This window comes from Monodon monoceros, unplaced genomic scaffold (assembly GCF_005190385.1).
Source record: "Monodon monoceros isolate NGI ecotype Baffin Bay Population unplaced genomic scaffold, NGI_Narwhal_1 Super_Scaffold_11, whole genome shotgun sequence".
NCBI lineage: Eukaryota > Metazoa > Chordata > Mammalia > Artiodactyla > Monodontidae > Monodon > Monodon monoceros.
The window spans coordinates 133,176,665-133,203,791 of record NW_021703767.1 but is presented as its reverse complement, the minus strand read 5'-3'; the positions used below and the strand labels follow the sequence as shown (position 1 = coordinate 133,203,791).

General features: G+C 43.3%; 1 protein-coding gene across 1 annotated transcript in view; it reads left to right on the top strand.

Annotated features, from left to right (window-relative positions):
- The window catches only part of RFTN1 (raftlin, lipid raft linker 1), a 206,844-nt gene that overhangs the window by 161,805 nt on the left and 17,912 nt on the right, over window positions 1-27,127 (top strand). The window contains exon 7 of the mRNA XM_029214175.1: window positions 800-915. Coding sequence (XP_029070008.1) covers window positions 800-915 — 116 coding nt within the window. The remainder of the gene's footprint in view (window positions 1-799; window positions 916-27,127) is intronic.

The window sequence follows — 27,127 nt, the reverse complement described above, 5'->3', positions numbered from 1 at the left end:
CTGAGTCCATTTGTCTGCTTCCACAGTCCCTCATCTAAGTGAATCTAGGGTATTTAGGAGCCATTAACTTAAAAAGTGCCTCCTTGAAAGTCTTCTTCAGGGGCAAGGGCCCTGTTGTGTTTTTCTGGACATCTTCATTGCCTGAGACAGTTCTGAATCATGCTATGTTTGATGCAGGTTTGTTGAGTTATACGGAACTTTACCATGAACTATAGCAGTGCCCAGGGAAACATTTTCAATGGTAAATCATTTTGAAAAATTCTCCCTTCCCCCAAATTTCACCTCCTGACAAGAGCTGCGTGAAGTGTCCCATGTACTGCACCCACGTCACACAAATGTCGAGGAATCAACGCATCTGAACTGTGTCTGCAAGCCCAGAGCGCTGCGTTGCATCTATCCCCACTTCAAAATAATTTCTCTCACCTCAATATAGTTTTCTTCTAAAAACTGTCTCTAAGTGACTGCATTTCCCCCGAATAAGTTCTCCCCAGTGCATCCTGACGTTGGAGCATGAAAAGGAAGGTAAACGCATGAAATCAAATGGTGATTGCTAACAATGAAATTTGGGCTCATAAAATCAAGGATATTATTCAAAACTGCGAGGTAAATGAGTCTCATTCATTCTGATGGGGCTAGACTCTGTGGTTGTGTATGCCTTCTTTAATTAACATGCTGAAAAGATGTTCTGATTGGGATTATTAATGAATGCAGTGAAAATTTTTGCTGCTTGTAAGGCTTCTGCCACAGACGGTTTACAGCAACCTCCCTCCACCCCACCCCGCCTTTTCTTTTTCCACAGATTCCTTACACGGCTTGACAGATGGAGTATTCATCTTTGAAGCAGTTTCCACAGAAGATAGCAAAACCATGCAGGGCTACGATGCTATTGTAGTGGAACAATGGACGGTTCTGGACGTAAGTGTTGGGATTGGCAGTGGTGCTTTTCTTGTTTGGACAGTGATTGTTTTACCCACTCGCTCCTCTGAGCGTGGCTGCTGCTGGACGTCGCTTTCCTCTGAACGGCAGTTGGACCTCCATACACCCTGTGAGGACCCCTTTCGTCCTTTGGTGCCCCTCCTATGCCACCCCCAGTTGGGGGATGGGCCCCACTTTTCCCTTTCTGTAGAAAAAACACATTGTGTGTGCCGGGTAGAAAAGATTCTTCTTTCATTAATTTGAAAGCGCTAAGTGACATAAGTGAGGCAAACGCATAGTTTGTGGCCCCCATAATAATTAGAGCATCATCATTATTGGAGCTAGACTGTATGGCCCCCTCTGACAGGGGGCCATACAAATTTATATGCCAGAAGAAATTTATATGCATCTGCGCTCTTAACCTTCACAATAAGTCTGAGTACTGTGATTGCTCCCATTTTACAGATGAGGAAACTGAGGCACAGGGAGGTTAGAACCCTGCCTGGCCCATTAAGTGTAGAAGGCGGTCTTTGAGAAGCATTGACCCGCAAGGCCACCAGATTGCTGTGGGCAGAGGAATTCCTCAAGCTGTGCTGCGCTGGGATTTGGGAAGGGGAGAGCTGATTTCTTTCTGAGATTTGCTGGTGTGTATTTTAAAGGCATTTCTGCAACTGTTGAAACATGGACTTTATAGACCAGTCTCTTGTCCACCCAGCATCTGGCATGTTTGAAGATAGGGGACTGATTTCTGAATGCTCTCAAGTTGGCCCTAGAAGGACACAGGGTTGGCGTCGCTCCGAGGGGCCCTGCCAGACAGGGGGGTCTCTGTGCCAGAGGAGGACGGATGAGGAAGCAGCTCTTGGTGGAGAGTGCGGGGCACTGGGACCCGCCACACCCTTGTGCCCTTTGGCACTGCAGCCTGTGGCCAGTCCCCCGCCTGGAACTGGGGTGGAGCGCCCCACGGGCACCGTTGCTTAGCCTCTGAGCCTTCAGCCGTTCTGAGGAGGCCTGATGTGGGGAGCAGGGGTGCGGGGGGCAGCCTGCATCTGAGTAGGGATGGGAACTAGCTGCCTGCAAATGTGACAGAATAGAGTCCACAGAAAAACTGCAATAATCAGAAACAGGAATTCCAAAATCACAGCATCCAGGGCCAGTTAGGCTGGGGGCCAGGGGTCCTGCAGGCATAGGTAGTGAGGAAGGTAAGGAGGTAGGTGATGACCTGCTTTGCCGTCAGGCTCCGCCAGTGAGTCCCGCCCGCCGTCGGTCCCAGTGAGCCTCCGTGCCCCTAACTGGAAACGGGGTGCAGAGGAAGTGAGGCTCTGTCAAAAATGCAGAGTCCAATGTGGGCAGGTCATGTCCCCCCTGGGGACCCTAAACTTCCACAACTGTAAGATGGGGCGGTCCGTTCACCCAGCCTGCCACGTGTGGTAGATGCAGGATCTCAAGGACCCCGTCCGGACAAGCTCATTCTGGCTGCCCTGCACCCACGAGCTGCAGCACTCGGTTTGCTCTGTGACACAGGGCTGTATCAGCAAGCGATGCGTGGCTGCACCAGAAACACGTTGAGTGATTTTGCACATGCGATCGGCCACGGGCCATGGGGACGTGTATAAAATCCCTTGCTGTCTGCACATTAAAGTGGCTGTGAAAGGCAGGCTTTGTGGTTTCCTCAATAAAGATGGTTTGATGGCAATGATCCAAAATTGCCTGAGAAAGTGGTTCTCAAAGTGTGGTCCCAGGACCAGTAGCAGCAGCACCTGGAAGTTGTTAGCGATGCAGATGCTAGGGCCCCACCCTGGACCTACTGAATGGGAAGCACTGCAGGTGGGCCCAGCCATCCGGGTTTTAACAGGCTCTCTAGGTGGTTCTGAAGCTTCCTCAGATTTAAGAACTAGTGTCTGAAAGAACGGTACAGATGCCACTTTCCCCAGATGTCTATGGTCGTGTGATATTTGATGAAAAGGGTGATAGGAAAAGCACCCCAATGATTCATCTTTCTTCAGCCTTTGAAATATTGAAATTTTAAAATGTGACCTTGATGCGTAACTGGAGGGAACGCCTACTATCTAAAAAGTCTGTGGGAGGGAATTCCCCGGTGGTCCAGTGGCTAAGACCCTGCACTCCCAGTGCAGGGGGCCCGGGTTCCATCCCTGGTTGGGGAGCTAGATCCCACATGCATGCCGCAGCTAAAAAGATCCCGCGTGCTGCAACTAAGACCCGGCACCGCCAAACAAATAAATATACTAGAAAATAAAATGTCTGCGGGAGGGAGATAATGGTTACAAACTCAAGTAAGGACACAGTTGTCATTTTGTGCCCCTGTCAATTTTTTAAAGTGTTATTTTTTTAAATTGAAGTATAGTTGATTTACAGTGTTGTGTTAGTTTCAGGTGTACATCAAAGTGATTTCGTTTTATATATATATATATATATATATATATAAAGTATGTAGAATATATAAAGTATGTATATATATACACACACACATATATATATATATTCTACATACTTTATATATTCTTTTTCATATTCTTCTCCCTTATAGGCGACTACAGAATACTGCGTATAGTTCCCTGTGCTCTACAGTAGGTCCTTGTTGGTTACTTATTTTATATATAGTAGTGTGTATATGTTAATCGCAAACTCCTAATTTATCCCTCCCCACCTTTCCCCTTTGATAACCATAAATTTGTTGTCTGTGTCTGTGGGTCTATTTCAGTTTTGTATTTAAAGTTATTTATATCTTTTTTTAAGATTCTACATGTAAGTGATATCATATGATATTTGTCTTTCTCTGTCTCACTTACTATGATCATCTCTAGGTCCATCCATGTTGCTGCAAATGGCATTACTTCATTCTTTTTTATGGCTGAGTAATATTCCATTGTATATATACACCACGTCTTCTTTATCCATTCATCTGTCGATGGATGTTCATCTTTGTTTCCCAAGGCATCCAGTAAATGCTTCCTGAATTGGGTTGAAAGCCTTTTGGTTCAAATTGAGCTTGTGTCTATCTGGAAAGCTTTTTAAAAGACACATGTCCAGGCTCTCCCCCCGAGTTTCCTATTCAGCCCACTGTGAGAATCAATCCCTGCCTTAGAGGAGCCACGTGTATGCAGCTGTTACCAGCACAGCCCAGCAGGGTCCAGTCTGGGGTGGGCTTGCCCCTGGCCCAGCAACTGGAAGAGCTCTGTCCGACCCCTGCTCTGACCCACAGACGGCTGCTCCTCTGCACGTGCCTCTGGCTGTGCTGGGGGGTGTCTAGCTCCCTCACCTCTATCCTCGAGACCATCTCCTTCCTCTCCACCCCACCCTTATGGCCTCTGGGGAAGGCCTTTTCTGTTCAAGCCCTCGGCAGCTCCCTCTTGGCTTGTGGTTGATCCTGCTTTTCTAGCAGCCACTTTCCTCCCGGAGCCTCCCAGGGCTCTGACCACCAAGTATCTCGGACCTGCTTTTTCTCTTTTCTCACAGTTTGGGACTGACTTGTCCCTTTTCTGCCCCTTTACTCCTCTGCCCGTTAATATCCTCAAGCTCTGTGTGCAGATGTACCAGTCTAATTCGGCCACATCTTCCTGGCTTTCCTCTCCCCCCGCACCCCAGACCACACGCACACATACAGACACACACACTTTCACAAGACAACCTACCTGGCTCTTCACACCTCTGCAGACAGTGCGGTATGTTGGAAAGAGAATGTGGATTCTCGAGTCTGGCCTGGGTAGGCATCTTGCTCTCTTGTTTCTTGCTGAGTGTATGAAAAGGAAACCACCCCCTCTTTGCTTTTCCATTTTTCAATTGTATAAATGGAGAGACGGGTAACAACCTCTCGAAGTCGATGAGAATGAAAAGAGATAACGTATTTAAAAGTTGTGAATGTCATACTTGGCATAGAGTAAGTAAATACTGTTTTCTTGTATCGGTCACCCAGGATCATCAATTGGAAAGATCCTCTGCCTATTGCATTGATCTTGTTCCAAAAGCACAGAGGAGGCTGGGCTAGGGAACATGTGGAGTCAAATGCAAATAATTGCATTTTTCTCAGTTCGAAACCTATGGCCTAAAATTAAAGGCAGTTGTGAATGGGATGAAAGTCCATCCATAGAGCATTTATGACAGGTATTTGGCTTATGCTCTATGAGTTTACAATCTAGAGTGTGAGCAGAAAGGGTGATTCTTTGAAATGAAAGGGGGAAGCTACGTAGACGGATAGGTGAAGAGGAAGAGAGAGGCAGAGAAAGGGACCATCCTCTTCTCTCTGTCTGCACGTCCCTCAGCCTGACCGCGCAATGGACTTGGAGGATGCCACCAGGAGCTTGTGAGCCATAGAGCCTCTCCATCCTCATCCCACTCCCTGGACTGTCTTCTAGCTCACAAGTGCTTCCTGTGAAATTTGCCACCAGAACTGAACATAAGACAGTAGGGAAAGCACTTTGAGTAGATGCGGTTGTCTTGGGAGCTGGTGGGTTAACTGAAAAAGTCAATGAAAAAGAACCAAAGAAAATCATATTCAGAGGGAAGGATTGGGAGTTTGGGATTAGCACATTGCAAACTATTTTTTTTTTAAATTTCAAATACATATATAATTTTTCCAAGTCTCCAAATATTTTTTTCTGTTAGTTTCTGCTCTATAACAAAGTGAATCAGCTCTACATATACATATATCCCCATATCTCCTCCCTCTTGTGTCTCCTTCCCACCCTCCCTATCCCACCCCTCTAGGTGGTCACAAAGCACCGAGCTGATCTCCCTGTGCTATGTGGCTGCTTCCCACTAGCTAGCTATTTTACATTTGGTAGTGTATATATGTCCATGCCACTCTCTCACTTCATCCCAGCTTACCCTTCCCCCTCCCCGTGTCCTCAAGTCCATTCTCTATGTCTGCATCTTTATTCCTGTCCTGCCCCTAGGTTCCTTAGAACCTTCTTTTTTGTTTTTTTTTTTTAGATTCCATACATACGTGTTAGCATATGGTATTTGTTTTTCTCTTTCTGACTTACCTCATTCTGTATGAAAGGCTCTAAGTCCATCCACCTCACTACAACTCAATTTCATTTCTTTTTATGGCTGCATAATATTCCATTGTATATATGTGCTACATCTTCTTTATCCATTAATCTGTCAGTGGGCACTTAGGTTGCTTCCATGTCCTGGCTATTGTAAATAGAGCTGCTATGAACACTGTGGTACATGACTCTTTTTGAATTATAGTTTTCTCAGGGTATATGCCCAGTAGTGGGATCACTGGGTCAAATGCTAGTTCTATTTTTAGTTTTTTAAGGAACCTCCTACTGTTCTCCATAGTGGCTGTATCAATTTACCTTCCTACCAACAGCACAAGAGGGTTCCCTTTTCTCCACACCCTCTCCAGCATTTATTGTTTGTAGATTTTTTTGATGATGGCCATTCTGATTGATGTGAGGTGAAAACTCATTGTAGTTTTGATTTGCATTTCTCTAATGATTAGTGATGTTGAGCATCCTTTCATGTGTTTGTTGGCAATCTGTGTATCTTCTTTGGAGAAATGTCTATTTAGGTCTTCTGCCCATTTTTGGATTGGGTTTTTTTTTTGATATTGAACTGCATGAGCTGCTTGTAAATTTTGGAGATTAATCCTCTGTCAGTTGCTTCATTTGCAAATATTTTCTCCCATTCCAAGGGTTGTCTTTTCGTCTTGTTTCTGCTTTCCTTTGCTGTGCAAAAGCTTTTAAGTTTCATTAGGTCCCATTTGTTTATTTTTGTTTTTATTTCCATTTCTCTAGGAGATGGGTCAAAAAGGATCTTGCTGTGATTGATGTCATAGAGTGTTCTGCCTACGTTTTCCTCTAAGAGTTTTATAGTGTCTAGCCTTACATTTAGGTCTTTAATCCATTTTAAGTTTATTTTTGTGTATGGTGTTAGGGAGTGTTCTAATTTCATTCTTTTACATGTAGCTATCCAGTTTTCCCAGCACCACTTATTGAAGAGACTGTCTTTTCTCCACTGTATATTCTTGCCTTCTTTATCAAAAATAAGGTGACCATATGTGCATGGGTTTATCTCTGGGCTCTCTATCCTGTTCCATTGATCTACACTTCTGTTTTTGTGCCAGTACCATATTGTCTTGATTACTGTAGTTTTGTAGTATAGTCTGAAGTCCAGGAGCCTGATTCCTCCAGCTCCATTTTTCTTTCTCAAGATTGCTTTGGCTATTCGGGTCTTTTGTGTTTCCATACAAATTGTGAAATTTTTTTGTTCTAGTTCTGTGAAAAATGCCATTGGTAGTTTGATAGGGATTGCACTGAATCTGTAGATTGCTTTGGGTAGTATAGTCATTTTCACAGTGTTGATTCTTCCAGTCCAAGAACATGGTATATCTCTCCATCTGTTTGAATCATCTTTAATTTCTTTCATCAGTGTCTTATAGTTTTCTGCATATAGGTCTTTTGTCTCCTTTGGTAGCTTTATTCCTATGTATCTTATTCTTTTTGTTTCAGTGGTAAATGGGAGTGTTTCCTTAATTTCTCTTTCAGATTTTTCATCATTAGTGTATAGAAATGCAAGAGATTTCTGTGCATTCATTTTGTATCCTGCTACTTTACCAAATTCATTGATTAACTCTAATAGTTTTCTGGTAGCAACTTTAGGAATCTCTATGTATAATATCATGTCATCTGCAAACAGTGACAGCTTTAATTCTTCTTTTCTGATTTGGATTCCTTTTATTTATTTTTCTTCTCTGATTTCTGTGGCTAAAACTTCCAAAACTATGTTGAATAATAGTGGTGAGAGTGTGCAACCTTGTCTTGTTCCTGATCTTAGAAGGAATGGTTTCAGTTTTTCACCATTGAGAATGATGTTGGCTGTGGGTTTGTCATATATGGCCTTTATTATGTTGAGCTAAGTTCCCTCTATGCCTACTTTCTGGAGAGTTTTTATCATAAATTGGTGTTGAATTTTGTCAAAAGCTTTTTCTGCATCTATTGAGATGATCATATGGTTTTTATCCTTCAATTTGTTAATATGGTGTATCACATTGATTGATTTGTGTATATTGAAGAATCCTTGCATTCCTGGGATAAACCCCACTTGATCATGGTGTATGATCCTTTTAATGTGCTGTTGGATTCTGTTTGCTAGTATTTTGTTGAGAATCTTTGCATCTATGTTCATAGTGATATTGGCCTGTAGTTTTCTTTCTTTGTGACATCTTTGTCTGGTTTTGGTATCAGGGTGATGGTGGCCTCGTAGAATGATTTTGGAAGTGTTCCTCCCTCTGCTATGTTTTGGAAGAGTTTGAGAAGGATAGGTGTTAGCTCTTCTTTAAATGTCTTATAGAATTCGCCTGTGAAACCATCTGGTCCTGGGCTTTTGTTTGTTGGAAGACTTTTAATCACAGTTTCAATTTTAGTGCTTGTGATTGGTCTGTTTATATTTTCTATTTCTTCAAGGTTCAGTCTCGGAAGGTTGTGCTTTTCTAAGAATTTGTCCATTTCTTCCAGGTTGTCTGTTTTATTGGCATATAATTGCTTGTAGTAACTTCTCATGATCCTTTGTATTTCTGCAGTGTCAGTTGTTACTTCTCCTTTTTCATTTCTAATTCTATTGATTTGATTCTTCTCTTTCTTTTTCATGATGAGTCTGGCTAATGGATTATCAATTTTGTTTAACTTCTCAAAGAACCAGGTTTTAGTTTTATTGATCTTGGCTTTTGTTTCCTTCATTTCTTTTTCATTGATTTCTGATCTGATCTTTATGATTTCTTTCCTTCTGCTAACTTTGGGGTTTTTTTGTTCTCCTCTCTCTAATTGCTTTAGTTGTAAGGTTAGGTTGTTTATTTGAGATATTTCTTGTTTCTTGAGGTAGGATTGTATTGCTATAAACTTCCCTCTTAGAACTGCTTTTGCTGCATCCCATAGGTTTTGGGTCATCATGCTTTCATTGTCATTTGTTTCTAGGCATTTTTTGATTTCTTCAGTGATTGCTTGGTTATTAAGTAGTGTATTGTTTAACCTCCATGTTTTTGTATTTTTTACAGATTTTTTCCTGTAATTGATATCTAGTCTCATAGCGTTGTAGTCAGAAAAGATATTTGATACGATTTCAATTTTCTTAAATTTACCAAGGCTTGATTTGTGACCCAAGATATGATCTATCCTGGAGAATGTTCCATTAGCACTGGAGAAGAAAGTGTATTCTGTTGTTTTTGGATGGAATGTCCTATAAATATCAATTAAGTCCATCTTGTATAAAGTATCATTTAAAGGTTTTGTTTCCTTATTTATTTTCATTTTGGATGATCTGTTCTTTGGTGTAAGTGGGATGTTAAAGTCCCCTACTATGATTGTGTTACTGTTGATTTCCCATTTTATGGCTGTTAGCATTTGCCTTATGTATTGAGGTGCTCCTCAATTATGCGTGCATAAATATTTACAATTGTTATATCTTTTTCTTGGATTGATCCCTTGATCATTATGTAGTGTCCTTATCTCTTCTAATAGTGTTTATTTTAAAGTCTATTTTGTCTAATATGAGAATTGTTACTCCAGCTTTCTTTTGATTTCCATTTGCATGGAATAACTTTTTCCATCCCCTCACTTTCAGTCTGTATGTGTCCCTAGGTCTGAAGTGGGTCTCTTGTAGACAGCAAATATATGGGTCTTGTTTTTGTATCCATTCAGCCAGTCTGTGTCTTTTGGCTGGAGCATTTAATCTATTTACATTTAAGGTAGTTATGGATATGTATGTTCCTATTACCCTTTTCTTAATTGTTTTGGGTTTGTTATTGTAGGTCTTTTCCTTCTCTGGTGTTTCCTGCCTAGAGAAGTTCCTGTAACATTTGTTGTAAAGCTGGTTTGGTGGTGCTGAATTCTCTTAGCTTTTGCTTGTCTGTAAAGGTTTTAATTTGTCCGTCAAATCTTAATGAGATCCTTGCTGGGTAGAGTAATCTTGGTTGTAGGTTTTTCCCTTTCATCAGTTTAAATATGTCCTGCCACTCCCTTCTGGCTTGCAGAGTTTCTGCTGAAAGATCAGCTGTTAACCTTATGGGGATTCCCTTGTATGTTATTTGTTGTTTTTCCCTTGATGCTTTTAATTTTTTCTTTGTATTTAATTTTTGAAAGTTTGATCAATATGTGTCTTGGCATGTTTCCCCTTGGATTTATGCTGTATGGGATTCTCTGTGCTTCCTGGACTTGATTGAATAATTCCTTTCCCATATTAGGGAAGTTTTCAACTCTAATCTCTTCAAATATTTTCTCAGTCCCTTTCTTTTTCTCTTCTTCTTCTGGGACCCCTATAATTCGAATGTTGGTGCATTTAATGTTGTCCCAGAGGTCTCTGAGACTGTCCTCAATTCTTTTCATTCTTTTTTCTTTATTTTGCTCTGTGGTAGTTATTTCCACTATTTTATCTTCCAGGTCACTTATCTGTTCTTCTGCCTCAGTTATTCTGCTATTGATTCCTTCTAGAGTATTTTTAATTTCCTTTATGGTGTTGTTCATCATTGTTTGTTTGCTCTTTAGTTCTTCTTGGTCCTTGTTAAACGTTTCTTGTATTTTCTCCATTCTGTTTCCAGGATTTGGGATCATGTTTACTATCATTACTCTGAATTCTTTTTCGGGTACACTGCCTATTTCCTCTTCATTTGTTTGGTATGGTGGCTTTTTACCCTGCTCCTTCGTCTGTTGTGTGTTTCTCTGTCTTCTCATTTTGCTTAACTTACTGTGTTTGGGGTCTCCTTTTTGCAGGCTGAAGGTTTGTGGTTTCCGTTGCTTTTGGTGCCTGCCCAGTGGCTAAGGTTGGTTCAGTGGGTTTTGTAGGCTTCCTGGTGGAGGGAACTGGTGCCTGTGTTCTGCTGGATGAGGCTGGGTCTTGTCTTTCTGGTGGGAAGGACTGCGTCCGTTGGTGTGTTTTGGGGTGTCTGTGACCTTATTATGATTTTAGGCAGCCTCTCTGCTAATGGGTGCGGTTGTGTTCCTGTCTTGCTGGTTGTTTGACATAGGGTGTCCAGAACTGTAGCTTGCTGTTCGTTGAGTGGAGCTGGGTCATAGCATTGAGATGAAGAACTCTGGGAGAGCTTTCACCGTTTGATATTATGTGGAGCTCGGAGGTCTCTGGTGGACCAATGTCCTGAACTCCGCTCTCCCACCCCAGAGGCACAGGACTGACACCCGGCCGGAGCACCAAGACCCTGTCAGCCACATGGCTCAGAAGAAAAGGGAGAAAAAAAGAAGGAAAGAAAGAAAAATAAAATAAAAATAAAGTTATTAAAATAAAAATAAATTATTAAAAATAAAAATAATTAAAAAGTAATTAAAAAAAAGAAAGAAGAGAGCAACCACACCAAGAAACAAATCCACCAATGATAACAAGCACTAAAAACTATACAAAAAAAAAAAGACAGACAGAACCCTAAGACAAATGGTAAAGGCAAAGCTATACAGACAAAGTCACACAAAGAAGCATACACATACACACTCACAAAAAGAGAAAAAGGAAAAAAATATATATATCTTTTAGGAAGTCTGAGGTCTTCTGCCAGCGTTCAGTAGGTGTTCTGTAGGAGTTGTTCCACCTGTAGATGTATTTCTGATGTATTTTTGGGGAGGGAGGTGATCTCCGCGTCTCACTCCTCCACCATCTTGAAGGTCTCCCTCACCACAAGTTCAGATGCAAACTATTATATATAGGATGGATAAACAACAAGGTCCTACTGTATAGCCCAGGGAACTATATTCAATATCCTGTGATAAACCATAATGGAAAAGAATATACATATGTATAACTGAGTCACTTTGCTGTACAACAGAAATTAACACAACACTGTACATCAACTATACTTCAATTACATTTTTTAAAAAGAGCAAAAAGCATATTCACATCTTACACAGTTTAATATAAAATATGTAAGTACACATCCATGTGCCAATCTTTTTGAGTTTGGGGTCTGCTGATTAGAATCCCACTTCATTCTTCTTTTATCAACCAAAGTGTGCAGTCGCTGATGGCCAGCGTTAGTGTCTGTAAAGCGTAGCAAAGGGATTTGACTGCAGAATCCTTCTGTTTTCATGATTTTTTTCCTGGTCTTTTCCAGCCCCCTCTGCCCTGCCAGACAGTGGCCACAGTTGTTATTTTTAAGCAACTGTCCTTTGTCAGGTCTCTTCAAAGCATTCTATCTAGTTTTCCTAGAAACAACTTCTTTGCACTTCCTATCCGTTTTAAATAATTTAAATTAAGACATGTAGCTGTGATCATGGGTCTAACTGACGTGAACAGGTGTGGAAGCACGGAAGACTTACCCTGGAAGTGCTCACCTGCACAGCATCCTGGGATCCGAGGGGCATCGTGAAGAGCAGCCCACTACCTGCAAGGACCTGGTCTCGCTACAGCTGGACCTGGGCTTCTGCTAGCGCAGCTGGAGATTGAATGGACTTTGGGGTCACCTGTTACAGCCTGTGAACACCCACAGTTCTTATCCCGTGAGGCGCTGTTGTCAGGTGTTGTCTCCATCCTCCACCTGTGTGTTCAGTCTGCTGTTGAATCGCCTCCCATTGGTTTCTACCCATTTTTCCAGCCTGCTGAGACATTTGTGATCATGACAGTATCGTCTTGTGTCTGGGGGAATCGTCCCAGCCTGGCTTCTCTGAGCATTTCCTACGTAGGGTTGCTTCTGTCTGATCCAGTGTCCAACGGGTGGATGGAGGACACGGTCCTTTGGCATGCTGTGGGAATCTCTCCCTCAGGCCCTAATGTGGCCCCAGCACCGTCTGCAGAGGTTTCAGATGGCCCTGTCGTTCCACCCAGCGGTCACCACCTTGTCCCTGAAGGACTCATGAGAGGCTTGGTAAGAGGCATCTCTGTAATTGGAACCCACTCTGGGGTACACTCCACCCCACCTGTCCCACAACCCTATCTAACAACTCGTATGTCCCCCTTTTTCTGCATGGACGTCCACAGCCTTCTGGGCATCAATCTTCTGTTTCCAAGGGCTCCCGACCATCCACGTAACGGTCCACACTGGGATTTGCCAGGGAGTAACGTCAATGTCTGCGGTGTCTAGAATTCACCACCTTCTGCTCCTACAAGGGAGCCAATATTTGTTCCTTTTAAACCATCTGGCATGTTTTTCATTGCCACAGTTTCTCCAAGATAATTATTTTGGTTCTGATATCATAGCCTTTAGTGCAAAAGATAGCAGGTCTCTGCCTTGTTCCTGCGGTACAGAGGATTTTCCCGTGGATGATCACTGCCATGAAAGGTCCAGGCCTGTCCTCCCAGGTGGTAACGCCACTCCTTCCAACCCAGAGCAAACCGCAGCTCAGATGAGTCTGCCAGTGGCTGGGACAACAGAATGTCTATTCTCCCAGCTTTCACTTTGGTCAGGTTCCTTGCATCTACCTTTGATAGTGACATACCAGTGTGCTGAGCACCTTTTCCTTAAAATGGAATTCTTCTCGGCTTGATGAATTTTAAATTCGTCATTTAAAAAATTGAGGTTTGCTTGGGAGGGCAGGTTGCCAACCTCTATGAAAAATTTTCAATGCCCACCCCTACGCAAGTCCACACCTCACGTCCATCTCTTTTGGAGAAACAGAGGCATGTTCACAAGAATGCTGATACCAGGACATGGTTTCAGCATTATTAGTAACAGGAAAAAGGAAACAAGGTGCGCGTCCATCAGTAGCAGAAGGGTTAAATAGTGGATGGTGCATCCTTACTATGCATGCAGTCATTCTGTACAGACTGACACGGAAGGAACTCCATGAAATGTTGTCCAGTGGGGAAACAAGGTGCAGAAGAACCGTGATGGTTAATTTTATGGGACAACCTGGCCAGGCTGTGGTACCCAGTTGTTTGGTCAAACACCAGTCTAGATGTTGCAGTGAAGGTGTTTTTTAGATGCGATTAACATTCAAATCAGTAGACTTTGAGCAAAGCAGATGACAAACCCTCCATAATGCGAGTGGCTCATCCAGTCAGCTGAGACATCAAGAGAGGGCCAGCCCTGCAGACACTGAACTTGCCAGCCCCCCAATCGCATGAGTCAATTCCTCCAAATCAATCCATCTATCTATCAATCTCTCTCTGTCTCTGTCTCTTTGTCGCTATCTATCTATCTGTCTAAAAATCTGTCTGTCTGTTCTCTATCCATTATGTTGGTTCTGTCTCTCAGGAGAACCCTGACCAGTACAGAGATACCCTCACCAGTGTGATGCCATTAATGGGGAAAAAAACTTCACAGAATAATATGATGTATATTGTGTGGGAATATGTAGGTGTAGAAAAAGGCCTGGAAGAGCGGCCACCAAGCTGATGATGGTGGCTACATGTGACTTGGCATGGAAGGGTGGAAGGTAGCTTTATCTGGAATATTTTCATTTTTATGTAGAGAAATATTCATTTTACTTGGGTAATTAAAAGTTAGTTTTTAGATGACAGCTAGTTCTGTCTCCCCATAACCTTTCTTCTCTTAGGTTTTAGGTGTATATATTTTCTCCCTGTGGAAAAGAAAGTAAAGTAGGAGTTGAGTAATTCCACTTTCTGTGTCTTCCACATATTTTTTTTTTCTTATACAACTTCTTGTTTTGAACATAATTTCTTATTGAAGTATAGTTAATTTACAATGTTTCAGGTGTACAGCAAAGTGATTCAGTTATATATATATTCTTTTTCAGAGTCTTTTCCATCATAGGTCATTACAAGATATTGAATGTAGTTCCCTGTGCTATACAGTAGGCCCTTGATGTTTATCCATTTTATATATAGTAATGTGTATCTGCTAATCCCAAACTCTTCATTTATCCCTTCCCCACTTTCCCCTTTGGTAACCGTAAGTTTGTTTTCTACGTCTGTGGGTCTATTTCTGTTTTGTAAATAAGTTCATTTGAATCATTTTTTTTAGATTCTACATATAAGTGATGTCATATGTGGTGGTCATGGGTATCAATCAGCATGCTTTTCACTGTCAAGGCAGAGTATCCACCTGGCAGTGGCTTGAACAGTAGGGATTTGTCATCGCATCTCACCAGGCAGCAAGTCTGGAGGAAGGTGGGGGGTTGCAGCATCATCTTTTTCAGCGGCTTGAGGACATCACCAGGGACCCGGGGACTGTCACCTTCCACATCCCGGTCCTCAGTTTGTCTGCTAGGTCTCCCCTCAGGACCCTAATCCCAAGGTGGCTGCAGAGTTCCTAAGCATCTCATGGGAACATAATGACAGTTGGAAAGAAGAGGGCATTTCCTGCCATGTGCCCTTTTTTATTAGCAAGTAAGACCTTTCCCAGGAACTCCCAAGCAGAGTTTCCCTTCTGTCCCATTGGCTGGGTCACAGACCCACGTCACTGTCAAGATCATGGTGAGCTGGGCTGGAGAGGGTGTCAGCCAGGAAGGCAGACCTGGGCTATTGGCCTTGGCAACCAACAGTTGGCCACTGAGTGGGACAGAAAGCAGGGATGCTCCTAGAAGTATTTTAAGGAAGACTAAACTTGGACTTGGTGACAGCTCAGAGAGTGGGATGACAAAGGAAGAATTTGACTTTTACTCTCTATCTGCACTCTTTTTCTTCCATAAATTCAATGATCCTGTTTTCTCAGATTCCCATATTTCACTTCCTATGCAAAATTTAGTCATACAAGTAAGTTAAGCCTTTTAAAAATTTATTCAGCAAATAAATATTGAGTTCCTACTGTGTGTCAGCCACTGTGAAAACATGATGAATGGATTCAATCCAGGCAGGAAGGATTGATTCCTTTAACTGGGGGGAAGAAGTGCAGTCATTAAAAATGAATGCTCACCCCCTGGTCTTTCCACACCCGTAAATAACTTCTCTTCCTTGTCAGGCTTCCTGAGGGGTGGTGGGAGGCCCTAAATCACCAGGAACTTTTTAAGGCTGATGAGAGGGGAGAGGCAAGTGTGTGGTCTGGTGAAGACCATGGGGCAAGGCGAATTTAGAGCCTGGCTGCAGAGGAAGAGAGAGTGAAGGAAATCATCACGCTTTCAGAATCATGGGACAAATGCATTTTTTAAACAGTAGCAGGCTTTAAAACATCCAGTGCATGACAAAAAAGAGGCAACCCTCAATGTGATAAGAAGGGCTTTATCTTTAGGTTTTCCCAATGTGTTTGGGATTAGAAGGGTGGCGGATGATTCTATAAGAGTTTTAAACACACACACAATTTATTGTCTTACAGTTTCTGGAGGTCAGAAGTCAGGGTGAGCTCAACTGGGTCCTCTCCTTTGGGTCTCATAAGGCTGAAATCAGGGCTTGGCAGGGCTGTGTTCCTTATTGGAGGCTCTGGGGGAAGAATCTGCTCCCAAGCTCATCCAGGTTGTTGACCAAATCCAGCTCCTTGTGGTTGCAGGACTGAGGTCCTTGCTTCCTTGCTGGCTGCCAGCCAAGGGCTGGTTTTGCTCCTGAGAACTGCCTGCATTCCTTCTCATGACCCCTATAATAATTTTTTAAATGCATAGACAGCCTGGGAGCCACAGGTGAGGACAGGGCAAATGGTTCTGCAAGAACTTAGTATATTAAATCAGTGAGTATAGAGGGTTGGAGGATGTTCTTGTAGTTAAGTGATCATTCATCACCCTTCCTTGGAATTTGTCCTTTTCAAATTCACTTGGCAAGAACTTTAGTAAGATGAAATGCAAAGGAAGGGCCTGCTTCCTTTGGAACTGCTTAAGGGGCTACACTCGGTATGAACATCTTTAATTGGATGGGGGTCTTTCTTCATGGGCCCTGTGATGCCATCCTGTGCCTTGTCCTGTTTCACGTCATTTTCAGTGCCTCGTGTAGAGACCTAGATGATGGGGGACCTGTGGGAGGCCGTGGAGTATACTGGATGGCCGTCAAGATCCAAAGAACAGGGATGCTCTTGGGCTCCACAAAAACATTTCGGTTGGGCACGGTGTGGGTGGGGGAGGGAAGAATTGAGGGAATCGTTGAGAGCGGGGAGTGGGGAAGATTCTGGACAACCCACCCACGTCAGTGGGAACCAGAGCTGCTTTTTCTGAATCTATCTGCTTTTACATATTGGGCTTCTAAGTTAGATTACATTGATGTTTGTGGAAAGCCTCCCACTACTTTTTAAAAAACAGAAAAGAAACAAAACAAGAAGCCTTGAAAATTACTTATCTAATCCAGCTTCTTTTCTGAGTAGGTTTCCCTGATTTCTTAAACTCCTTCCAATCTCATTATCTACTAGTTTATCAATGTTAGGTCAAAACCAGCCCAATAAAATGTAATGGGATACATTTAAGTATAAAAAAATCAATTGTATTTAAGTGCAAAAAAATCAATAACACAGCATGGAGAATACCTGAATTGAAAGCAATTGTAATGAATAAGTTTAATTCAGGTGAACAGTGTACCGACTACTCCTCTCCAAATACTCCAAATGCTCTGAGCTGTGACCAAGTGGGGTTTTCCAGATCACACCCTGGTTACTTGTCCCTCCATTTGTGTTCTCTCCTGCCCTCTGCTGAGTCCCTGCTCGACATTTGAGGTGCTTGCCCTTCCTGGCCCAACTCTTTGTGACACCATCTTTGATGCTGCCGGCTGGATTTGCACTCCCTTCCTTTCAGCACTTTTGGCACCATGTTCCACCTTCCTTAGAGCTATTTCATTTTTTTTTAAATTTATTTTATTGAAGTATAGTTGATTTACAATGTTGTGTGATTTTCTACTGTACAGCAAAGTGATTCAGTTATACGTATATATGTCTACTCTTTTTCATATTCTTTTCCATTATGGTTTATCACAGGATACTGAATATAGTTCCCTGTGCTCTACGGTAGGACCTTGTTGTCTATCCATTCTATATATAATAGGTTGCATCTGCTAACCCCAAACTCCCAATCCATCCCTCCCTCCCTACCCCCTCCCCCTTGGCAACCACAAGTCTGTTGTTCTCTATGTCTGTGAGTCTATTTTTGTATCATAGATGTTTATTTGTTTCATAATTTAGATTCTTGTCTTTCTCTGTCTGGCCTACTGCGCTTAGTCTGATAATCTCTAGGTCCATCCATGGTGCTGCAAATGACATTATTTCCTTCTTTTTTATGGCTGGGTAATATTCCATTGTATATATATACATATATATATATATATATATATATATATATCACTTCTTTATCCATTCATCTGTCAATGGACATTTAGGTTGCTTCCATGTCTTGGCAATTATTGTAAATAGTGCTGCTATGAACAGTGGGGTGCCTATATCTTTTCAAATTATAGTTTTGTTTGGATGTATGCCCAGGAGTGGCATTGCTGGATCATATGGTATAGAGTTATTTAATTTTTTAATTGCTCTGTGAACTCCTCGAGTCAGGGACTAGCTGTTTCTAATGTTCATGTTCCCTGGATCCAAATTAACTCCTTTCGTGTTACAAGTTTCATCAAACACTGGTTGGGTGGATATGAAACAACATGAGATTATTGCTATGGGTAAAAGATAACTGGCCATATTATGAAATGCACACAGGAGGTGCTTATCTTCTGTTTTCCAGTGTGATACCAGTTGACTGGGAGTCTTATGTCTACCACACTGCTGTATTTGACGAGAAACACAGACGGACTGGGGGGTGGACAGCGATGGAGGACATGCCTGGAAATGGTTGAAAACAAGTGGGTGTGTTTATTTTGGAGGAGGAACAAACAAGGGCAATCAGGGAGCTGGTTCCATATCTTCGAAGGGCAAACCTCTGATAAAGGGGATAGACTCTGTTTTTCTTAGTTGCAAGGGGAAAACCAGGATCCTTTGGAGAGTTTTGTGGAACCATCTGGCAGTGGAAGTAGGTGGGGCATGAGGCTGTCAACTCCCAGGTATCAGGGTGATTCACATGTTCAGTTTACCATCTCTCAGGGGTGATGGAGGTGGCCTTCCTGTTCTGGGCAGGAAGCACTAGAAAAGTGCTTCCCAAACCTTGTTGATCCTCAGAATCACCTGGGGATTTGATGCAAATACACATTCCCCAGCACCAGCCCTGGCAGTCAGTAGGTCTGGGGGTGGAGATTAGGGATCTGCATGTTAAAAACCCAACCAGGAGCCACTGAACAGAGAAACACCCTGATTGCTTCCAGCTTTAATAAGCTGGGATGCATGGGTCAACTATTGCTTTTAAGTCAGTGACCTCTTTGAGGCAAAATTATTAAACATCCTCTTCAGCTATGGTGGAAGGGGGGATTCACTTGGCAAATTAGACAAGAAGGCTCAGAAGCTAGTCTAATGAGGCCAAGACATCTGTTCTTAAATTTTTATAACTTTTTTTTCTTATTGCAAAAGTGATGCATGGACAGTTCCTCAAAATGTTAAGCATAGGTACCATATGACCAACCCAGTAATTTTACTCTAAGGCACATATCCAAGAGAAATAATAGTAGCATTATTCATAATATCCAAAAAGTAGAGACAATCCGAATGCCCATCAAGTGTTGAATAAATAAAATATGTACAATGGAATATTATTCATACAATGGAATATTATTCAGCAATAAAAAGGAATGGAGTGCTAATACATGCTACAACACAGATGAACCTTGAAAACATTATGTTAAAATGAAAGAAGCCAGGTACAAAAGACAACATATTGTATGATTCCATTTATATGAAATGTCCAGATTAGGCACATCTATAGAAAGTAGATTGGTGGTTGCCTAGGGGTGAGGGTGGGGGCAAAAAGAGTGACTGCTAATGCGGACAAGAATTTGGGGGGAGGTGATGAAAACGTTCTAAATTTGTACTTTGGTGATGGTTGCATAACTGAATATATTAAAAACCATTGAATTGTGTACTGTATATAAACAGGTGAATTTTTAGATATGTCAATTATTCTTAAGGTGTTTTTAAAAATTGATACATGTAATACATGTAATTGAAGACAATACATGTAATTGAAGACAGTTTAGAAAATACAAATAAGGAAAAGAAAGCAAAAATCATCCCACTTTCATCATAACTGAGAAGACAGTCGCATATTGGTGTGTATTCTAGTATGTATTCTGTCTGTATATAGACAGAAAAATATATTTGCATATTTTTTTAAAAATGGGATTATTTTGTTCACACTCTTTCTATCTCATCATTTTAAATGGCTGTAGAATATTGGTATATGAGCCATCGTATTTTAATTTATTTAATTAGTTTTCTGTTGGTAGATTTTAGATGGTTTCCATTTTTTGCTCTTGTACATCATGAATATTCTCTAGCTTTATCATTGTGCTTCATATCACATTTTGGCTTAAAGGTCCATACTTTTTAAAGCTAGCTATTTTGTATCCCATGGAAACAAGTTTTACTTTTGATTTCACCTTAAAAATGCTTGATGTTGTCCAGAAGGGTACATGGGTCAAGAATGTGAGGATCATCACAAAGACATCACCCTATTTCAAACCGATTTAGGGCTTCCCTGGTGGCGCAGTGGTTGAGAGTCTGCCTGCCGATGCAGGGGACACGGGTTCGTGCCCCGGTCTGGGAAGATCCCACATGCCGTGGAGCTGCTGGGCCCGTGAGCCATGGCCACTGAGCCTGCGCGTCCGGAGCCTGTGCTCCACAACGGAAGAGGCCACAATAGTGAGAGGCCCGCGTACCGCAAAAAAAAAAAACGATTTAGGCTACAAATTGTGCAGAGTCACTCTCCCATATGAAGACAAAGTCACACTGAAAGAAGCAGGTAGACTTGTCTCTATTAAATGATAGATGTTTTGTTTTCCAGTCTGTATCAGTTAGTTCTTGCTGTATAACAAACCATTCCAAACTTCACAGCTTCAAATGACTGTTTATTGAGCTCATGATTCTTTGGATCAGCTAAGCAGTTCTTCTGCTCTGAAGCAGTTTAGCTGACCTCTCCTGGGCTTTCTCATACATCAGGTGATGGCCAGAGGGTCCAGGGTTGGCCTCACTCACGTGTCTGACAGTTGGCTGGCTGTTGGCTGGGGCCAGAAGGGCCTGTGTATCTTAACATCTAGTAGGCTCGCCCAGACTTCTTCACAGGAGGAAAGTCACAGGGTGCCTGAGAGCCCCAGTGTGCTAGCTTACTTATTTCATGCTTTGGTTTGCATCATATTTGTTAATATCCTACTGATTTGTTAATATCCTGTTAATAGCCAAAGAAAGTCACACAACCAAGCTCAGATTCAAGAGGTGGTGAGATAGATATTATCTCCTGGTAGGACCATCTGCACCAAAGTGCACAGATGCAGGATGGGGATGGATTTGTGTGTGGCCAGTTTAATAATTTTACCAATCTTTGCTAAAGCATCCAGTAGCCTTAGTGGTTGGTGACCAATGTGGTTCTGCATTTAATTTTCATTCATGAATATACTTCCAACTTCCACATACAGAAAGGTCAGAAGGATGGTACCACAACATCCTGGCAGATTAACTCCCATTTTTAATGGTAAACTCATGTCTCATTAGTGTTGGATGTGATTTACAGCAATTTTGATAAGATTTTGAGCATATAAGACAGCGGTGGCAGAACCTACCCCAGAAATGCTAGGGAAGGTGCATTCATTCATTGACTCATTTTGTGCCAGACACTTCCCTAGTTGCTTGGGATTCATTGAGAGTAAGACAAACCCCTTGCTTTGTGGAGAATGCATTCCAGTGAAGGACATAGTAGTAAATAGATAAGCTAATCAGTGTTAAGAAGTGATCAGTATGATGAAGTGATAGTGCAGGGGACAGGGGGAAATAGGGGGGTTTTCTTCAAGACCCCACGTAGAGTTGGCTGATCTCGCTGAGGCGGTTTTCATTTTCCTGACCTTGGTTTTCTGTTCATCAACTCCTCCTTTGGTGGGTCACAACCCAGATGCTGATGGAAACCCAACAGTGCGTCTGTGACAGGCTCTGGTGCGTCTATCTCCAGGCTGTAGTGGAGCAGGAAACCAGAGAGAATGGAAGAACCCTGGTGACAGGGGAGCTGACAGTCAGGGGTCTGACGTGTCCTGAAGGCTGGATATTCCCGCTAGTGGTTCCCAGCACCTCGGAAGCCCTAGTCGAAGTCCCCTTACCAGGAGCAGGGTCCTCAGAGGACACACTGAGGGACTCGTGCAACATAATTTGGCTTGAGGGAGAGGGTCCAGTTAGCATCCTGGTAACCATGGCAACAAGAGGCTAACAATTGGGTCACCACCGAGAGAATATTGACCAGAGAGAATACTGACCGAACGCTGAAGTGGGACCATGGCCCCTTGAATTTACCAGATGGAGAAAGTCAGGAAGGGAAAATGTGTTGTGCTGAATGTTCTACAACGTTACTGTCTTTTCAGAGTGACTGTGCTTTGTGGCTCCGAGTGCTGCTGGGCCGCCCAGCGACAGTGGAATAACCCTTAACTTCCATTGCCGCTTCTGCTAGGATTTTGAAGCAGCCTTTGTTCAGGGACATCATCTGGGCTAACGCTTTATGATTATTGGTAAGCAGTCAGGAATCCACTGTAGTGGAAGGTGATAACTTTGATGTAGTTTTAAGTTCGAGAGTTTTTGCTGACACACGTCCCCACCCCCTCCCCACTCCAGAGTAAATCCCTTTTAATTATATACTGTGGGAAAGCTCCTTTTAAATCCTCTTTTTTCTAGGTTGTAGATACGGTGAAAAAATAAGAAAGGCTAAAACTATGATCCCTCATATTGTCTAAAGACAAAGTGACAGATCCCATTTATTCCCAGAAAGTCTAATTTCCTCTCACTCCTCAAAGCAAGCGGAAGGGACTTGGCAAGTCCCTGGATGGAGAAAATGTTTCTTGTTTAATTGTTATCAGACCAAGCTGTTTCCAAGTCTGCCTGCCGGAGAGGATGCGCTCACCCCGATGCATTCAGTGTGTGTGTGAAATGTCAGCTTCTGGAGGTTGCAAGGCTCACGCTGTCCCACTATGAGGTTCCGCAGAGCAGCCCACAGGATGTAACGGCTTTGAGTCGCTTAACTGCTTGCGCTCAGAACGGCAGCAGCATCTTCTCCTACTAATGGTCAGGGTCTGCCCCAGCCGTGCCCCCTTAACCTTGAAACGTCCAGCATCTTTGCCTGCAGCATAATCTGGGAGCCCTCTACTGTCACGCACCTGGCGTGGTTCTCACTCTGTCGAGCAGGCGCCTGTCAGCAGGCAGCTCTGATGCGTGCATGCATCTCCTGTGTCTCCGCCCCATAACCCCTAACCCCTCTCCCGCTGTACATCCCAGGACCAAATCACCTGCCCGGCCTAGAATCTAGAAGAGTGATATCTTGCACTGCAGGTTTGGTTTTCCTGCCAGCTGGGCATGCGTGGTACTCTGGGGGAAGCCCGGACAGCATCTCGAGCGAGCACGCTCTCCCCCTGCGTGGGTTTTTAATCTCTCCCTCCCAGGGTATGCTGGTGGCAGTGTTGGGCCTCACGGTAGCTTGTCGTAAGTGAGACTTCAGGGCTGCGATGCCATGCCGGGTCACAATGTATCTGGCATGTAGGAGATGAGGGCGTGGTGTGCCAGCTTTGAGAGCGGTGAGAAATTAGAAACCCCGAGCTCCATTCAGTAGTAGCTATTACATTCTATTTCTCTCTAATCAGATGAGGTGACTTTCACTCCGATTTTCCTCCTAGAGGTTTGCTGGGTTATTTGGCGCTCCCTAGAATAATCATAATCTATCAGCTTCTGCTGTGGAATAAGGCACCCCGAAGCTTAGCGAATTGAAATAACCAGGCTTTCTGGTTGTAGTGAGTGCACAGGTCAGCTGGGTGATTCTGCTGATCTGGGCTAAGCTCCTCTAACCTCAGCAGAGCTCCTCTAACCTCACTCTGCTTCCGGGTCACTGGCTGGTCGACGGGCGTCTCGCTGGTCCAAGATGGCGTCTCTCACGTCTGCTAGTTGCTTGGGCCACATGACTCTCATCATCCAACAGGCCAGCCTGGGCTTGTCCTTGGTTCCCTGAGAGCAGGTAGAAGCAGCAAGGTCACTCGCGGCCTAGGCTTAGAACTATGATGTCACATCTACCATATCTGTTGGTCAGAGCAAGACACAAGCCCAGCCTGAACTCAAGGGGTGGAGAAGTGGACTCTGTCTCTTTATGGGAGGAGCTGCAGAGTGCCGTAAAGAGGCCTAGAGGCAGGGAAGTAATCATTTAGGCCATTTTTTGCAAACAGTGTATCTCAAATAATAATAACAGTCATTATTATTATTTTGTTGGGCTCTCAATAGGGCTGCAGAGTTTGTTGCCTTTCTTGCATGGGAGAGAAAATCAGGCAAAGATGTGAATTAACCAGCAGGGGTGGGTAAATAGTCCTAGAAAAGAAGCTTTCCACACACTGCATGTATTTTCCTCTGCCCCCTTTTCTATATCTGAGAGCTAAGCTTTTTTTTTTTAAACGTATTCTCTTTGAACGTTATGAAAGCCGAAGTTGTCTAAAATGAGACGGACGGCTTTCTTAGGCTCTATTATGTTGGCCTAATTACATATCAGCAAAATGTTTTTCTGGGGCATTGTGTGTAAAACAAAGAGGAAAACATCTCCAGCCGGCCCCAGCATCCTTGCCCCTCCCTCTGCTGGCAGAGGCAGTGGTCCTGCAGGAGGCCTGTGGGGGGATGGGGGCCAGGAAGGCAGGGCTGCTGCAGCTGCCACTGGCCTCAGATGGATTTGCCCTTTCCCCAGAGAGGACGAGTGGCACAGCCTCCCTTCCTCTCTCCTTCCCTCCAGCACACCTCATGGTGGCTTGCATCTGGGGAGGGACTGTATGTTTGCTCTCCCCACCCCCTGGACCGGGATCTCCTACAGCAGGAGAAGAGGCTCACACATCTTCGCTTCCCGGGTGCGTGGCACAGAAGCAGGTTGGCTGGATGTGGAGAATCATAAGTGAAGAGTGGCACCTGGTATAACCGTGCCCTTGGCGATACTGAAGGACTCAGCGGAGTTTTCTGCAAGACCGCCGCAGTGTTACAGCCCCTACTTTCCAGTTGATAAATGAAGATGAAATGTTCCTTCTTTCCAGCTTGGCATTCCCCTCTCCTGCCCTGCCCTTGCATCTCTACTTTCTATCACCTGAGGGCATGACTCTTATCTTCCCTGTGTGCCATCACGGCCAGGGTCTCTGCTGGCCATGGCAACGTCAAGGCAGACCCCAGATTTCCTGAGAACATGTTTACGTGCCAGCCACTTCCCTCCTGAAGCATCCTGGCTGTGGTCTCCTGAGACCTCACGGTCTATCCAGAGATGGTTTTTCAGGCTCCGTGTTGCTTGCCCTCTCAAGACATTAGATGGTGTGGATCTTTCTTCTTAAACGTGTTTCCTACCCTGGGCTGCCCTCCAGCCAGTTCCTCCCAGTTCAGGGCTCTTTATCATCTTCTGCTCTCCCCGCCCCAGGAGACCCAGTCCTCAGCCATCCTCACCTTCCGTGAGTTGTTCTCCACACGTATTGGCCAATGCCTCCAAGTCTTCATTTTCATCTAACCTTTCCCTGGCTTTAGACTGTGTATGAGTGCCCTATTGCTGCTGTAACAAATTACTACAAACGTAGTGACTGAAAACAGCACAAATTTATTCTCTTAACAGTTCTGGAGGCCAAAAATCCAAAACGGGTTGTAAGGGATTATAATCAAGGGGTTGGCAGAGTTGCATTCTTTCTGGGAGAATCTGTTCCTTGCTTTCAACTTCTAGAGGCCAACCTGCTGGTGGCCAAGCACCCTGCCCTCTGTTCCCATCCTCACCTCTCCTTACCTGACTCTGACCCGCCTCCTGCCTTCCGTCTAAGGACCCTTTTGATCACATTGAACACACCTGGTTAATCTCCCCATCCCATGATCCTTAAGTTCATCAATCCGCCAGATCCCTTTTACCATAGAAGGCAACCTCTTCCCAGGCCCCAGGATTTAGGACGTAGACATATTTGGGGGGAGTGAGTGGGCATTCTTCTTTCTACCATAGGAATCATTCCCTCTCATTGTGGTCCTTGTCCCATATGCCTTGGTTCAATACATGAGCAGCCATTACCCATTGTGTTGTTATGCAGCATTATTTATTTAACAAGCCCAACACTGATTGACACAGGTGGTGTCCAGTGTTTTGCCATTGTGAACAGTTCTCCAGTGAATAACTCTGTACATTTGTCATTTTTTTATATACAGGATCCATTCCCAGAAGTGCGGTTGTTGGGTCAGAGGGTAAATGTATTTGTAATTTTGAGAGATACTGTCAAATTGTTCTCCCTGAGGTTGAATCTGTCCTCCTGCCAGCCATGTATGAGAATACTTGCCTCCCCACAGCCTTGTCAGCTAAGTAGTTCTCAGACTTTGGGGGTTTTCCAATATGAGAGGTGAAACTATGATATCACAGGGTAGTTTTGATTTGCACTTCTCTTATTGTGAGATTTAGTATATTTTCCTCTGGTTTATGCCCATTAGAATTTCCTTTGCTGTGACTCTCTTCCTAGCCTCATCCCATCTTAAAATTTGGATTACCGGATTTCTTTTCTTATCAATTTTTAGGAGCTACTTTTTTTACTGTAATTTGAGCTACAAATAGTTTCCCATCTTGTCATTTGTCTCTTGCCTTTGCATAGCTTGTCGTTTGTCACGCAGTAGGGGTTTTATGTCACCAAATTTATTATTTTTTCTTTATGTTTTCTGTATTCTAAGATGTTTAGAAATGGCTTCCAGTAGGCCCTTTAAAAATTAATAAAATTGTGTTAAATGTGGGGAGTTGGACATAGGTAGCTATTTCTTCTCTCTTATGAAAAATCCCAGTGAACTGATACTAAAAGAATGATAGATTTATTTGTAAATTTATTTGTAATCCCCAAATCAGTACTCTTGGTGCTTTCACAGTCACTTGCAGATGTATGCTTAGTGGCAAAAAAAAAATTATGTTGCTGACATGCACGTTCCCAGCTAAGCTTTCTCATTTCAGCTGTCATGCTGTAAACAAGTGTCCTGTTCGCATTTCACTTAGTGCCACATTTTTCACATGCTTGTGCGTTTTGTTGGTGATTTCACTGTATAAAGTTGCCCCCAAGCATAGTGGTGCAGTACTGTCCTGTGTTCCTAAGAACAGGAGGGCTGAGATGTGCCTTATGGGGCAAATATGTGTGTTAGGTAAGCTTTGTTCAGGCGTGAGTTACAAATCTGACCAGAGGCTAACAGGAAGCTAACCCTGTATTTCCCCAGGAACAGTGGTTCAGTATCTGCTAATTCAGTGTTTGTGGCAACATTATAGAACAGAACTCCCACAAATAATGAAAAATGACTTTAGATGATAGATAGATAGATGGATAG